We start from the raw sequence: 15,482 nt of genomic DNA, 5'->3' as shown, positions 1-15,482 counted from the left end.
GGGGGGGGGGGTCGTCGCTCCCGGCCGCTGAGGAGACAGAGAAGGGGTCGCTCCCGGCCGGAGACCTCCACTTCCCCTTCCCACCAAGGGGCTCCCGCCGGCCCGCCTACAACTTACTCGGGGAGGCTCCGGGTCCCGCCGCTGCTGCCGCCGCTTGCGAGCCCAGCCCCCAGTTGCGGCCCCCGGCGGGGCGGGCGGCGGCGCCTGTTGCTCCATAGAGCTCGAGCTCCGGCTCCGGCTCCGGCTCCGGCTCCGGCTCCTCCTCAGGGGGCCGCCGCCGCCACCCCCCACTCCGGGCTGGGCTGCTCCCACTCCGGCTCCCCAGCCCCCGGCGCCATGATCCGGGCTCCGGCTGCTGTGGGACCCGCGCTGCCCCGGCCCCGCCCCCAGAGCTGGGCTCGCGCCGGACCCCAGGCTCGCTCCGCCCCTCCCCCACGATCGAGCGCGACCCCCCTCGGGGCATCGCGGCACCAGCGTCATGCCGGGGGCTCGGCCGCGGGTTGTGCGAACTCCCGCCCGGCGCCGCTGAGAGACTGGTCAGGCCGCGGGACCGGCCGCCGCTTTTCACCCCCGCGCCTGCCCCTCGCCCCACGTGCGGTTGAACCAGAGTATAGTTTTGGGACAACTTGGCTTAAAGATGCCAAGTGAGGGGAAAATTACTACGGCCCTTGGCAAGCGAGTCCCGCGGTTAATGACACACTGGTGCCATACAAAAATGGTATCCTCTACCCTGGAGTTGCCGGGTGGTTTCAGGCCCTGTATTTTGTGATGCTAGGGGCTGCTATTTCAAAGAGTTAGGACTTGTCTTTCTTTGACGGTACTTACAGACAGCGAGTAGGTCACCTCTTAACCTCCTCCCTAAACCCCATTACACTACATCTCTCAGGAGAGAGAGAAGGTAGTTGAGGTAATATCGTCTTTGGACTAACTTCTGTTGGTGAGAGAGAAGCTTTCAAGCTACAGGCAGCGCTTCCTCTGGTCTGGGGACAGTACTCTGAGTACCTCAGACCTCGAGAAGAGCTGTGTGCAGCTTGAAAGCTTGTCTCTCTCTCCCCAAGAGAAGTAGGACCAATAAAAGATATTACCTCAGCCACCTTCTCTCTAATATCTTGGGATCAACAGGGCTATGAAATACTGAAGGCTTGTCTACATATAAACCCCTACAGCTGCACCACTGCAGCTAGGCCTCTCTTTTCACACCCTTGAGCAATGTAGTTATACTGACCGAATTTCCTGGTTTAGTCCAGGCCTTAGTCTCTCAGGAGAATTATTGTCCAGATGACAAGTCCTTTTTGTAGATTCTCTGTCCACTTTTTTCAATATAATTTGTGAGGCATGAACACAGCAGTGCTTCCTCACCATCATACACTCTAGTATTACCTCTTTCATCTTACTTGATATTCCCCTTTGTACATCCAATTATCAGGTTTGGGTTTTGAATCACATAACTAATCAAACAAAAGTCCTAGTGTGATGCTAAGATTTTAGCACAGGTATTTTTAGCAAAAGTCACAGACAGGATGTGGGCAATAAGTAATAAACCACTGAAGCTGGAGCCCCAGCCCTGCCGTCGGGATGAAGTTTATGTGCAGGGAAAGCATTCCTGGAACCACAGGCCAAGAGTTCCAAGGTGAGCCCCCCAACCTAGATCAGATGCATCTGAAATTAGGGATACTGAAGGCTTGTGGATGACAAAGGGAATGCCTGTGGCCACCACTTAGGAATCCCTAAACCAGTCAAGGGAGGCGAGCACTAGGAGCACCAAGTCCATGCATTTCGTGAAAACGCAAGGGGCTGCTGACAGTCCAAAGGGCAGGACAGTGAACTGGTAATGAGTCTGGTTTATGATAAATCTGAGGAACCTTCTGTGGCCCTGGAAGATGGAGATGTGGAAATAGGGATTTTTGAAGTTGAGGGAGGAAATAGCCGAGGCCAGGCAAACCATGCAGAACCTCACTTTCTTGAGATAATTATTGAGGCAGCACAGAACTAGGATGGGTCAGAGACCCCCTCTGTCTTTCAGGATTAGGAAATAATGGGAGTAAAATCCCTTCCCCTCTCCCATTCTAGGGCACCACATCCACAGTCCCTACCTGAAGGAGGGCTTGTGCTTTGTGGACTAGAAGTTACTTGTGAGAAAGATTCCTGAAGGGGGATGGGGTGGCGGGTGGGAGAAAGAAAACTGAAGGGGGTATCCTTCCTCTGCTGTTCTCAGCACCCAGCAGTCCGAGGTGATGAGGGACCACACCGGGCTGAAGTAGGAGAGATGGTCTGAAAACAAAAAGGGGGCGGGATCCACTGTGGGAACTGATATAACGCCCTTAGGCGTGCCTTCAAAAGTTTTGTTTGGGGTCTCCCAGGTACCTGTGTGAACCCGGTAGTGAGGTTGAAGTGGAGGGGAGCGGTTGCCTGTGCTTGTAACCCCTGCTCTGTTTTTTAAACAGCTCCTGGCAAGGCAGAGGAGCCAAGAAGTGGATTCGCTGTTGAGGCCTGAAATGCTTCCTCAAAGGTTCCAGGGATTAGAGAGCCAGGGATGTGAGGGTAGCTCTGAAGTCCTTCAGACCATGGAGCTTCGAGTCCATCTGCTCCAAGAAGGAGGAGGTACCCTCAAAGGAAAGATCATGGATGGACTGTTGGACCTCAGGTGGCAATCCTGAGGATTGGAGCCAGGAGCATTTACTCATGACCACGGCCGAAGAACACTGTTCTGGCTGCCACATCAGCTGCATCCTGAGCCACTTGGAGGAAGGCTCAGGCTATGGTCTGGTCTTCCCTTCCCTTCCTCCATCAGGGCAGAAAACTCTTGCCTGGAGTCCTGTGGCAGCAAGTCTTTAAACTTTGCCATGAAGTCCCAAATGTTGTAATCATACCTCCCAAGCAAGGCTTCTTGGTTGGAAATGCAAAGCTATAACCCAATCTTCCTACAGAACAGGTCTAGCTTCTTTAAGTCCTTTTGCTTCAGGGTCACACCTAGCTCTCCATATCTGTCCCTCTCATTGGCCACTGTGATCATAAGGGACCGGGGAGGAGGGTGGAAGTACAGGTATTCATACCCCTTGGCAGACACATAGTAGTTTTTCTCTGCCCTTGAGGTGGGGAGGGAGGGAGAGAGGATGGGGTCTGCCATAGGGACCTGACTGGACCCATAACAACCTCAGTGAGGGGTAGGGCCACCTTTGACAGGACCGCCATGGCCAAAATGTCAATAAGGCTATGTGAGGACTCTAAGAACCTCCACCTCTAGCCCCAGGTTAGAAGCCACCCTTTTTAATAGCTCCTGATGAGCTCTAAAGTTGTCCTGAGGCACCAAGCTGCTTGGTCCCAAGACAGCTTCATCAGGGGAGGAGGAGGAAGAGGCCTGTACTGGTGGGTGGGCCTTCCTCTTCTTCTTCAGCCCCAACTACATAAGCTAGGCCTAAGTCCTACATGTCAGTACCAGGCTCACTACTGGGTCGGTGCCGGATGGTGCAGTGGAGGAGCCCTCCTCTCGGACACCACCGAGTAGGAACAGCTGGATGGTATTTCCGGTACTGGAGTAAAACCCCACGGGGATTCCTGAATGGCCACTGGACCTGCATCAGCCACTCACCTCTGGGCCAGGTGCCATGGGGAGGGCCTGCACCAAGATCCAGTGGAACATAGGATGGGTATTGGCGGTGACCCCTTGGTTGTGTGGTGGGCTCCAACTCTGGGAACTAGTCCTCTTAAGGGGACCATGGGGAAGAGCGGGGAAGTTTTCACTGACGACAGAAGGGCCGTTTTTCCTCTAGTCAGCATCAAAGGGCCCAGTGCTGGGTATCAGCTCCAGGCAATGTGTCCCTTCTGCTCACACTCATCAGAGCTAGTAGTTGTCCCATTGAGGTCGGAGGAACCGGGAACGTCATCAGGTCCCTGGCAGCTGCAAAGACCTCCAGGGTGGAAGGCACTGCGATCCCACTCGTTCCATGATGTCTCCCCAACGTTGGAGGATGGTCCCGCTCTGGACTCATCAGCACCTACAAGCAGAGAGGAGTCAACGGTGGCACTAGCAGAATGGCCCAACACAGGTTGTACTCTGCTGTATTCCCCTTGTTTGTCCTTCCTTGGTACCAGGGAGCGCCCCCTTTTTGACCCTTATTTCTTGTGTTTCTTTCTTGGTACTGGAGCAAGGGAACAGTGCTAAGAAACACAGTGCCTGAGGGGTGCTTTGCACTAAAGCCGAGGTGCTCAGTGCTGAGTCCGACCGGGTTGGCTCTGATGCCGGCCTAAGAGCAGCTTCCATTAGGATAGCTCTTAGTCTAGCCTCCCCGTCCTTTTTTGTACAGGGCTTGTAGTTGCCGAAGATTTGGCAACGCTCTCGTACATGAGCTTCTCCCAGGCACTTCAAACAGCTGGAGTGTGGGTCGCTCACCAGCATAGGCTTGCTACAGGAGGCACAAGGTTTGAAGACCACAGACCAGGGCATGTCCCACCCCAAGGTTGAAAGTAACCCCTCTAAGCTAAGAGAGGGGGTCTAATTATATACATTAAAAATATCTAACTATGTATACTACTACTAGAAATTAAAACTGAATATAACTAAACTAGAGAACAACAGGAAAAACCACTGAATGATCGCCTTGCAAAAGCAAGATAAGTTGTTCCAGCGACCGTCATGGGTGGTAAGAAGGAACCACAAGGGTGCGGGGCCAGCCGGGCCCCTTATATCAGTGCATGAACGCACAGCACCAGAGGGTGCTAGAGCCGGCCCGACGGATACCACTGAAGGAAAAAATCTCTGGTGATGGTGCATGCACTACACAAACCCCTAACATGAAATGGACATGAGCAAGCACTCAAAGAACTTCTCATTACCTACCTCTCTATATATCATTAAATATTTTATATACTTTTATAATATCCCTTCTTATTCATCCCCTTTCTAAGTTAAATAATGTATACATTTGTTGAGAAGAAGACAGAACTAGATGCGAACCATATATTGATGGCATCATTTGTTTTTACAGCAGCTGCAAGCATACTAGGCAGTTTACAGAACAGAAAGCCATGGACCCTATCACCCCAGAATTTACCATCTAATTGGTAATGACCTGTGGGGGAAGAGGATCAGCTGTTCATCACATGCTCTGGGATCATTTGAATGACCTTGAAGCAAATTCCTATTATGGATTCCCATAGGGCATCTCCTTATGATAAAATGGTGTCAATGGTTGAGAAAGTCCAGCAACATTAGCATGTATATTTCACTTCTGAGCCCTGAGGTAATCCATTAGTGCTGTGAATACCATCTCTGTGCCATTCCAGCAGTATGAAACCAGAATGGCAGAGGTCTAAACTACCAGGGAGGGTCAACTGCTGATGGGGTTGGCCTGCCATCATCCTCTTGGATAACTTTTCCCCAGAAAGAAGTTTGAGGGCAGGTGATAGTTTGCTTGGTATTTTACTTTGTACGTATGGGAATCCCCACAAGCTGTTGTCCAAGTCAGTGAGTCACTCCCATTCTTACAAAGTTATTTTTATTTATCAATGATTAGTACAGAACAATTATTCCATTATTAAGAGAAAAACATTTCTTATAAAAATCTGTATAATCCGTAGACAAAAGCAGCAATTCAAGTAAGTTTACTTTCCCTTCACTTCACTTTTTTTCCTGAAATGACGTAGAAGGAACAGCGTGCTTAGAAGAGCCAGATTCCTCTTCCTTTTCATGGGGACGTTTTCGGGTTGTGGTTGGCTAGAAGAAAGAGGCAGGAGCATGACTATGCAAGTCAAAACACAAATACCTAACACCTTTAATTTTAATATATGTTCAGAATGAAAGCAGAGCCCAACTATCATGCCTACTGTGAGTTCAAGATGTTTAAGAAACTCTCCTTGCTGCCTCCCATATGACAACTGAGAGCAAAAACACAATCAACAATGGAAAAAGATTCAGAGTCATCATCATCTGCACTCTCACCATTACCAATCCTTAAAACAATTTATCAAGTTGCCTGTCACTCCACAAAATTGATATGACTAGTTCTCCCTCTTTCTTGATCATCTGTCATTTAGTAAACACACATTTGTTCTAAGTCTTATTTGTCCTGGTTACATCAAAGCCCCCTCGTGTGTCAATTTTTCCTGGACTGACAACAACCAGATGAACACTCTGAAGGATGATGCACAAAAAAGCTGATCAAGGAACTGCGACAAATAATTTCTTTCCGACAAACTAAATGTGATAAACAATTTAAGAACATATTAAAAGTTCTGATTACAAACAAGGCATTTGAGCTGGATTTATTTACAGCAAGGATGCAATAATAGCTACCTGTCTTAAGGATGGGATGATCCTTACGTTACCCGCACAACAGTGGGGATTGGCAATGGCCTCCCCAATCAGCAAGCATATATGATCCTCTAACGTCAGACAGCTGCTCTTAATCCCCTCTCTTACTCTCTCCATTCTTTCCCCTCAAAAAAGTAAAATAAAATCAAGCAAGCACCCAGCTCCCCACTCAATCTTGCTCTTATCCTTCTTTGTTACCATCTTCCAGTGACAACCCTGCACACAATCTCGAGCCTTCACTTAATGTCAGTTCTTCCTAGGATATTAAGTATCTGGGTCCCTAAGGCTCTGATACATCAAATATACTCAAGCATATGGTTAATTTTAAGCACATGAATAGTCCTATTGAAGTCTACTGGGACTATTTATGCACTTAGAATTAAGCATATATTTAAGTGCTTTGATGAGGCCTAAATATCTACTGGTGAAAGGTATAGTAACTGGCAGAGCTAACCAGCATAGTGCTACATAACACTAGCTTGAAATTAAAAGTTTCTGCAGGGTAAATATTCAAAATCAATTTTTACTACTATCAAAGGATTTCTTTCAAATCTCAACTTCTCTGCATATAAAATATGTCATTTTATTCCTACTGTGATGCCGCATGATTGAAATATGACCATTTATATCAATGATATTGCCACTGTTAGACAATCGCAACAGATTTTGTACGAAGTATATCTTGTAAGGTGTCAATGGAAAAGTTACGATTTTCCAAATAAGATTATCCTGTTTAAATCCACGTATCATCACTGTATCTGAAGTTATGGACATATATCTCAAATGTGTTTGTTCCTGGGGTAACACCCACAAAGTAGTTTACATCCAGTTTATCCAGCACATTGTGAATGGACTATTCAAGTTTGATGGCCCATTAAATACACTTAGCTCTCATAATGGGCCACAGAAGAAACTCATTATACCCAGAAAGATATTCCTGTGGACACCTCAGCACAGATATGGGCAACGGCTGCCCCTGAGAGTCATCAAGCCATGTATGGACAGACGATATGCTTATGTGATCCTGGACTCCATCTTGTGCCAGTAACTTTCCATGAACTGGGCTGTGAGCTTTGTTTGAAACAGAAAATTTCCAGGCACATGGCAAAGGGTAGAAAAGACCCCTAAGATGACTCCATTTTGTCTCTTTCCTGCTCTGATTCTCTGGACTATGGATTTACAACTAAAAGGAGGATATTGAACAATGGACTGAGGATCTTCCAATTTTTTGGAAGTTACCAGAGAGACTTTTCAAGCCAGCTCGCGAGCCTTATGCAGCTCTTTTACAGCTGAAGTGTGGCTCATGGAGCTCCCACACACCCCCATTCTCCACCTACCAGACTGGGGGGAGGGAGGCTCGGGACTGCTGACCTGCGGCAGGGTGTTGGGGCTAAGAGCTTCTGCCAGAGATGACTGGTGCCTGCTGAGAGTGTGTGTGTGGGGGGTACAGTTTAAAGATTCACACACACACACACACACCCAACAGCTTGAGTCATATACCCCAGATTCACTCCCCTCTTACCCTCAGCGGCCCCTCCCTGCAGCTCCCAGGTGTTAGCTCCATGTGGAGAGACAGCAGCAAACAGCTGGGAGCTGCAGGGCGGGGACACTGCTTTAGCTCCTCAGGGAGATGCAGCAGCAAAAGCAGCGGCTCTCCCTGTAGCTCCCAGCTGTTGCCACTCCCTCTTCCCATGGCCACAGCTCCCAGCTTGCCAGCCCCAGGAGCTGCTGTGCAGGGAGGGGACCTGGCGGCACCAGGTGACCTAGCGGGGCCAGCAAACCTTGACAAAAATCGGGGGGACGCGAGGGGAGGGGGGGGGGGGGCGAGGCATGTGACCCCAAATATCTCCCCAGGATCAAGGCATCAGGCCTGCAGAGTGTGCCTGCCAAGGCTTGGGGCTTCAGCAGGAGCAGGGCCGAAGCCCCAAGTCCCGGCAGGCACCTCCCGCGTGGCTGAAGACCCGAGCCCCGGCAGGTCCATCCCAGCTCTCCAACTTCTGAAGATTGTCATATGCGGCTCGGGCGTTCAGTGAATTTGGCCGCCCAGGTCTAGAACATCACTTCTACAAACCTGATATAAGAACACTGCAATTATTGTATGCATATGATCTATTGACCATTTTAACTCTCTTCTTTTCTTAATAAACCTTTAGATTTTAGTTAAAGGATTGGCAGCGGCGTGATTACTGGGCAAGATCTGAGTTATATATTGACCCGGCTAAGTGCTGATCTCTCGAGACTGGAAGAACCCAATGTTTAATTAAATTAGTTTTCAGTAACCACTCAGAGTCCAGTGTCTGGATGGTGAGACAAAGGCCTGAATGCCTAAGGAGACTGCATTTTTGATTTCTTGTTAACCAGTGCAGTGAGACAGAAGTTTATTTTTGCTACGGGCTTGGTATAATCTAACGATATAATAACCACCGGTTTGGGGTGAGTCTTCCCAATTTTTCAGCAGTTTGTCCTGAATCTGGCACTCTCAGCTGTGACCTACTCAGTGTGTTTTAAATGCAAACTAAAAAACAACAAAGCAAAAAACATACCAGTCTTGATGTCTGTGGCGGATGCATAGAGACTCTTGTTTGTGAGAGTAGCTCTTGAAATGTGCTCTTCATACTTTCATCCTGTGAAGAATTATAAACATTTAGTTACATGGAATGTTTGGAAAAAAATTCTAAGATATGGCTGGTCAGGTGAGTCCTGTGGTTAGGGCATTGCACTACCATGTGATCCTCAGGTTAGGTTCCCAGGACCAGTCTCCCTGGGGCTGGGAATGCTGAAGAGGCTGCACACTTAGTAGTAATTCTTACAAAAGATAGTTAGGAAAGGTATTGAGAGACTCCATTCAACCTTCTTCAGCCTGTGATGGTGGGAGAGGGAATTAAAAGCTTCAGTTTGAAGGGAGCTTTCAAAAGTAACATTCTTTATGAAGGGTGCAGGAAAATATACCAAGTCTTACAATTATTTATATATTTCTGCTATACCATATTTACTGATTCATCATACACCACATACAATTGACTGGGGCACCAAAGAACAATAAAAACAGACACTCTGAAAGCTGCCTGAGATTTTAAGAACTACCACATTAAAACTTTAAAGAAAAAAAAGGGAATGGAGTAAGCAGGGTCAGTGACAAATGAACAAGGAAAAGGAAGGTTAAAAAAAGCACGGGGGTTTAACAAGGAGTGGCCATGCATTTTTAGGGATTTTTTGTTCTTTTTTTTTTTTTGTGTCATTTAGAAGTTGGGAAAGAGGGGTTGAGAGGCAAAGTCCATACCCTAGAGGCCACTACAGCAAAGGGATGTGGTGTTTGGACAGAGATGCCAGTCAGGATGAAGATATGGAAGCTGCTAATGAATCTACACCATTAAAAGCTTTAAAAATCAAGACTGCAAACTCAAGACCAATGACTTTATAGAGAGCCAATATACAAAAGTCAAGGAACATGCAATACGATCACAGCAGCTCAAATACACTGTTGCATTTTAAACAAGCTGCAATCGATGAGGAAGACAGCCTGCTAAAAGGGAATTACAGTAAACAAGTCTCATAGCTACCAAGGGCACATGATGCCATTGTAAGATGGTCATAGCATAATGGGAAAATACAGTTTTGTACTATGTCTGGCACGGGGGATGCCATGGAAAGAGTGTTGTCAAGAGCTAAGAAAGTTCTTAACCTGACTCAGTGCTTCCAACAAATCCCCTCAACAAGCAAGCCACAAAGGAAACTTGCTTATGACACTCTACCTTATATTTAGAAATCATCTTGCTACAAGGCATCATATATATATATATACATATACATATACATATACATATATATATATATATATATATATATACACACACACACACACACACACACACACACACACACAAAGTAATACAGGGTATAGGATTCTGCCTACCCAATCCCCCACTGGAGACACAATTTGCTCATAGAGAAGTTCCAAAACTGTGAACCATGAAGCATATGGTGGTGGTCTGTGGACAGGCTGATTGGTCACAGGATACTGTTCTCCTGGTTCTCAGCTCCTGCTACAGGTATCCAGGTTCCTCACTGCCTGTAAAAGTAGCTGGAAGCAAGAAGAAGCCAATCTTGCTGCTTCCACTAGGCCAGGGTTTGCTGCAGAAGAGGAAGAGGGGAGGAAAGAGGAACCAGTCAACAGCCAGAGAAAGGAAGCAAATGGCTGGGAAGCACGTGCAATGGAAATGGGGAGACTTGCACAAGTGGAAATGTAGTACGATCAGAAGGAGAGAAAGAAACAGAACTGATGGGAGATTTTATTTAAAAAAGCAGCAAAAATAACATGATTAACTTTTCCCAAAAGAGGACAGGGCACTCCCCACATTAAAAAATAAAAACACATAAAGTAATGTCTTAGTGTTAATTTTCCAGGGAAGCTACTGCTGTAGCTGCACAGATATACACCTCTACCCCGATATAACGGGACCCGAAATAACACGAATTCAGATATAATGCGGTAAAGCAGTGCTCTGTGAGGGCGGGGCTGAGCACTCCGGCAGATCAAAGCAAGTTTGATATAACGCAATTTCACCTATAACATGGTAAGATTTTTTGGCTCCTGAGGACAGCGTTATATAGGGGTAGAGGTGTACCTTGCAATGGCAAATGGAAAGAGGTGGTCCACAGTCATTAATGTGAGGGGTGGTGTCCAACCGGGCAATCTCTCTATTAACGTGATTCAGACCACATATAAATTTGAGAACCTCTGGTTTGATTCCCACCTTGTAGTTATGATTCAAACTACTACAAGACAACTCCACAATCATCTGAAAAGCACATCTCTGTTAATGAGATGAATTATTCTCTGGATAGAAGTGGGGTCAGACATGCCTCATGGCCAGTGGGAGAGGACATGCACACACCAAGTTCATCAGTGTCCAGGGCTATAAGAAAAGAAACTGCTCTGGTGATAATACAGGTGTGGACTATACCTTGAATGGAACTGTATGACGTGATCGTGAAACCATGCAACATAAGCTTCGCAAATAACAGACACAGTATATTCAGAGCAGACCCAGATATTAAGTTAAATATGTGGCTAGTCCTTTGGGAGCTCTTCTCTACTCCTTAGGCAAGACTTGAGTCCATCACTTCCAGGAAGACGTGTTAGCCCACACATGCATACATGGAAATTTCGAAGGACAACATTCTGTGAGGACTGCAACAGTAACTGGCAATACTAGTTCAGCAAAATTGGCTGCACAATCCTCCATAGAATCCTGTGGTCTCTGTACCATCAGAATGATTAATTTTGGTCAGCTGGTTACTGTATGCATTACAAGAAAGAACAAAAATTATTGCTATTCTCTCATCTTTTCATTCCTCAATGGATCACCGAGTACTCGCTGAGCTAAAACTGGGCTTGCAGTATCATTCAACCAGCTTTGACTATGTAAAATTGTGGAGCATAAGGGCCTTATTCACATCAAACCTGGATCACCCACCAAAAACTGAAACAGAATAGGTCACCGTGCACTTTAGGGCAAGATTTTCAGAGACACAAATAGTAGCTAACTGCCATTTGAACTTTTGGAAATCGCTTGCTTAATATCCATTTTGTTAATATTAATTTCTTGAAACTAGAATACAAAGCCTGATAGAGTCCAGGTAAAAACAGTGGACACTATAAAACCTATCTTGAATGCTGCTCTTTCTGCTCTAGGTCTTGAGTAGGCCATTGGAGTTTAAAAAAAAAAAATTGGGGGGGGGGGGCCTAATTTTAGGTTAAACACCAGGAGAAATATTTCAACACTAAATTGGCGGTCTTACTGGTTAAAAAAATGTAGTGTTAAGAAATGAAAATTTGGACAGAGGGGTTGAATTATTATTAATAGCTGAAAGTTTCTCAAAGGAGCTAAAAATACTAAGACATTTCAAACTCTTGCGGCCTGATAGACATCATCTGTATATCCGATGCACGCATCCATCGTGCTGCTCCTATGCTAGTTTTTAAAAACAATACTTAGACAATGGCAGAGAGAGTGGAGGGTCATCAGCACCTCACTGCACAGTTACAGGAGCTCAAGTGGCTCCTCTGGTGGTGCTCAAGTGGCCTGGCATCTAGAACTGAACATTTGGGATGCTGGCCTTCAGAGCAGCCAGGGGTACATCACCTGCAAACAACTCGTATAAGATGGCAGCCAGGCGTGTAAGGAAATATTTTTAAAAATAGGGATTGACTGACATTTGGATTTTGATGGGTGGAGGGTAGAAACCATAGCAGTCCCATCTTAAAGTAAAGTATTCCTGCCCCCTATATTTTTGTCAGATGAAAGAAACTTTCTCCTGCTAGTTGTGAAGTGAGCCGAGATTAAAATCCTGCATACAAAACTCTGTTTCCAAGTTATCACCAAAGACCTCTGCTGTGATGCAAATGTGTATCGTCTATTAAATGCTGAATAATTTGTCAGATTTCCTTTTGGCCAAAGCATTACTTTTCCAGGGCGACACCCCAGGCCACATCTGTCAGTTCAAGAATGGCTTGGTATGTGTGTCTTGGCAAAGCTAGTGTCTAAATTCACTGTCCCATTATGACCATTAACCCAAAGCACCATTTTTCAGCTGTGATATTCTTTTAAACTCTTTTCTGACCCGTGTGTCTGTCAGTCTCACTAAAACTACAATGTGGCAATCAGAGCCCTCCACAGAGGAGGAATACAACCAGAATTTTAAGAAATTCAACTGACTACACTTTGAAACGTCTCAAATTCTCATCTCGTCTATAATGCCACTCCCACTTATCTTTTATCCCTTGTAATTTATTGCCTCCTTTCCCATTATATCCATCATCAGTGGTTTTTAAAACCCATCTCGCAGAGTTTACTATACAATAAACTGCACAGAACTAAAACCTAAAATGTAAATCTGTACCCAGTTAATCCACTCCAGGAGTTTCACGGGACTGCAGAGATACAGAACTGTGAGTGAACCCAGAAGAATGCAGAGTAGGAATTTTCCAATTCCAAGCATCATAGTTGGTCTGATGACAATGAAGTCACAAAAGGAACCCCTTCCACACTGTGGGCTCCATTCAAGCAAGGATCTGACATGCTGCACGGGTCCTCTAATGATCATAGCAGTTACCCTTCCCCCTGCCCCACTCCGAACTCTGAGGGGTGGAGCATACTCTCTTGCTGGGCAATTGCTGGCTCACTCCTCTTCAGACATTGGTAATGTCTTGAAAAATCAAACCACTGAACAATTGTTGAATTTTCATTAAGGAGGAGCTATTAAGCCATGAGAGAGACTGTTCTAAGCCACCTTATACAGCTAGTCTAACTAGCCGTAACGTTTCTTGTGAATTAAGTCTTGTATATATGCCACATGATAACAAATAGGTCATACCCCTCCCAGAATGTTATTGCTGTACTGTACTTTAAATACATGTCTCAACACATACCTGAAGCCAGGGATGTTCTAAGGCTTTTTCCGTTGTAAGACGTTTATTTGGATCCACTACTAACAGCTTCTTCACAAGATCCAAAGCTAAAATAACAAAATAAGGTGATTGGCATAAAGCCAATAATCTAATGACACCATAACTTTAAAATAAATGATCCAATGTGTTTAAGGCAGCACAAAGGATTGTAATGTACATTAATAAAATAAATCTAAATATTTCACTTTAGAGCATGGAAGCTCAGGGTTAGCAAAAGTGTTTTCTTCCATTAACAAGTAAACACTTCCTGCTTTGTAAGCCATTTCACACATTCACTGTTAAGAGACTGTTCTGAGTACACATGCTTTACTCCACTGTCCAATGAAATCCTCTTGTGTTATCAACGGTGCTCATCGGTAAATACATACTAAGGCCTAAAACTGTTATGAATGCTTGTAATACTGCAAGTGCAGTTATGTGACCACATTTCATTGTGGGTGCAAAACTGCACTCATTTAAAAACCTAACTACCTACACCAAATCAGGTAGTTAGGCTTCCAAATGGGAGCCCAGGTTGAGACCTAGCTAAGATTTGGTGCCTGAGTCAATACAGCCTGAGTGCCTACAATTAAACAACATATTACCAGTAACACATACCTCCTGCAGATTCTTATACAAGTGTCTACTGCATTTTTAGGGCAGTTTCCTCCACTCAAGCATTTTAACCAGGACCCTAAGACTTTTGGTTTGATTGCATAATAAAAAAAAGTCTTAACAGGCATTGTGAAAAAGCAATAGTTATATTGTATGCAATAACATTATTAGCCTCACCTAAAGTAGACTGACCGGATCTTGGCTCTTCACTACACCTGGTGATTCTGTTGTACTGACTGGGACTACTTATGCCCTTAGTATAACTTGCACTATTTTAAATGATGTCTAATTTATTTTCCTATTGTCTTAACTCTACTTGGACATTGGCACTATTTTGGTCAGCTTCATACCTTTCAGAACTGGGTTGAACTTGGTACGGTTATTAGAAAGAGAATAACCTCAACACTAATAAGAAACTCCTCTGATTACCCAGAGGAGTTAGTGAAAGCTGCTCAATGGAAATGTTTTGACCTCTCTTAGCCAGAAGGCCGAGAAGCGAAATTATTTTATGTCTATAAAGAGCTCTGAAGACAGAAAGTGCCATGGCAATAGCTGGAATAGCCATGGTAAGCTGGGCAGCAAGCGCAGATCCCTGGGTACATACTTGGGCAACAATCCCAAGCCAATGGTGGTGCTACTTCAGCAATGCTACTATTCTTAGTGCACTAGCTGAAGCAGAGCTAGTGCAGGTGTCTCTATGAGAACTGGGATTCACACCTCCCAGCTGAAATGTAGACGTACTCAAAGATACCAATTAAAGTACAGTAGAAACTTAGAGGGTCAGCAAAATACTTCTACAACCATTGTAATGTAAACATACCCATATCTGACACATGCTTCCATTCTCTTGGAATAAATGTGTATTCTCCACGGGTAATTTGATCTTTCAGACATAGCTCAGTATTTTGTTCATTGAATGGTGGATATCCACACAGGCTAAATAAAAGAGAAAAAAAATATAATGGATAATGCAGCTTTTACCACAGCAGTTGAAAGACTGACTGTTGTAGAGAATATGCATTTCACAACCTCTGTTCCAGGATTGAAAATATGACACACACACACTCATTAGCAAACGTACTTAAATGAAGGCCTAAGACCTCCACC

At 45.3% G+C, this 15,482-nt stretch overlaps 1 protein-coding gene across 11 annotated transcripts in view; it reads right to left on the bottom strand.

The window, feature by feature from the left end:
- Nucleotides 1–5,478: 5,478 nt before the first annotated feature.
- Nucleotides 5,479–15,482, bottom strand: part of CHEK2 (checkpoint kinase 2) — a 48,024-nt gene continuing 38,020 nt past the window's right edge. For 10 of the 11 annotated variants that reach the window (XM_024196902.3, XM_026656937.2, XM_026656938.2 and 7 more), the window contains 4 exons: nt 15,196–15,311; nt 13,743–13,828; nt 8,854–8,934; nt 5,479–5,713 (listed from right to left, as the gene is read on the bottom strand). In XM_024196902.3, the coding sequence (XP_024052670.2) occupies nt 5,618–5,713; nt 8,854–8,934; nt 13,743–13,828; nt 15,196–15,311 (379 nt within the window). In that variant the 3' untranslated portion in view covers nt 5,479–5,617. Of the gene's footprint in view, nt 5,714–8,853; nt 8,935–10,223; nt 10,442–13,742; nt 13,829–15,195; nt 15,312–15,482 lie in introns of those variants that run through there. The other variant, XR_002907918.2, reaches the window with a different exon arrangement.

This window comes from Terrapene carolina, unplaced genomic scaffold (genome assembly GCF_002925995.2).
Source record: "Terrapene carolina triunguis isolate 2854851 unplaced genomic scaffold, T_m_triunguis-2.0 Scaffold234, whole genome shotgun sequence".
In the NCBI taxonomy this organism is placed as follows: domain Eukaryota; kingdom Metazoa; phylum Chordata; order Testudines; family Emydidae; genus Terrapene; species Terrapene triunguis.
The sequence above is the reverse complement of the archived record's forward strand: the minus strand, read 5'-3'. Positions and strand labels throughout refer to the sequence as shown.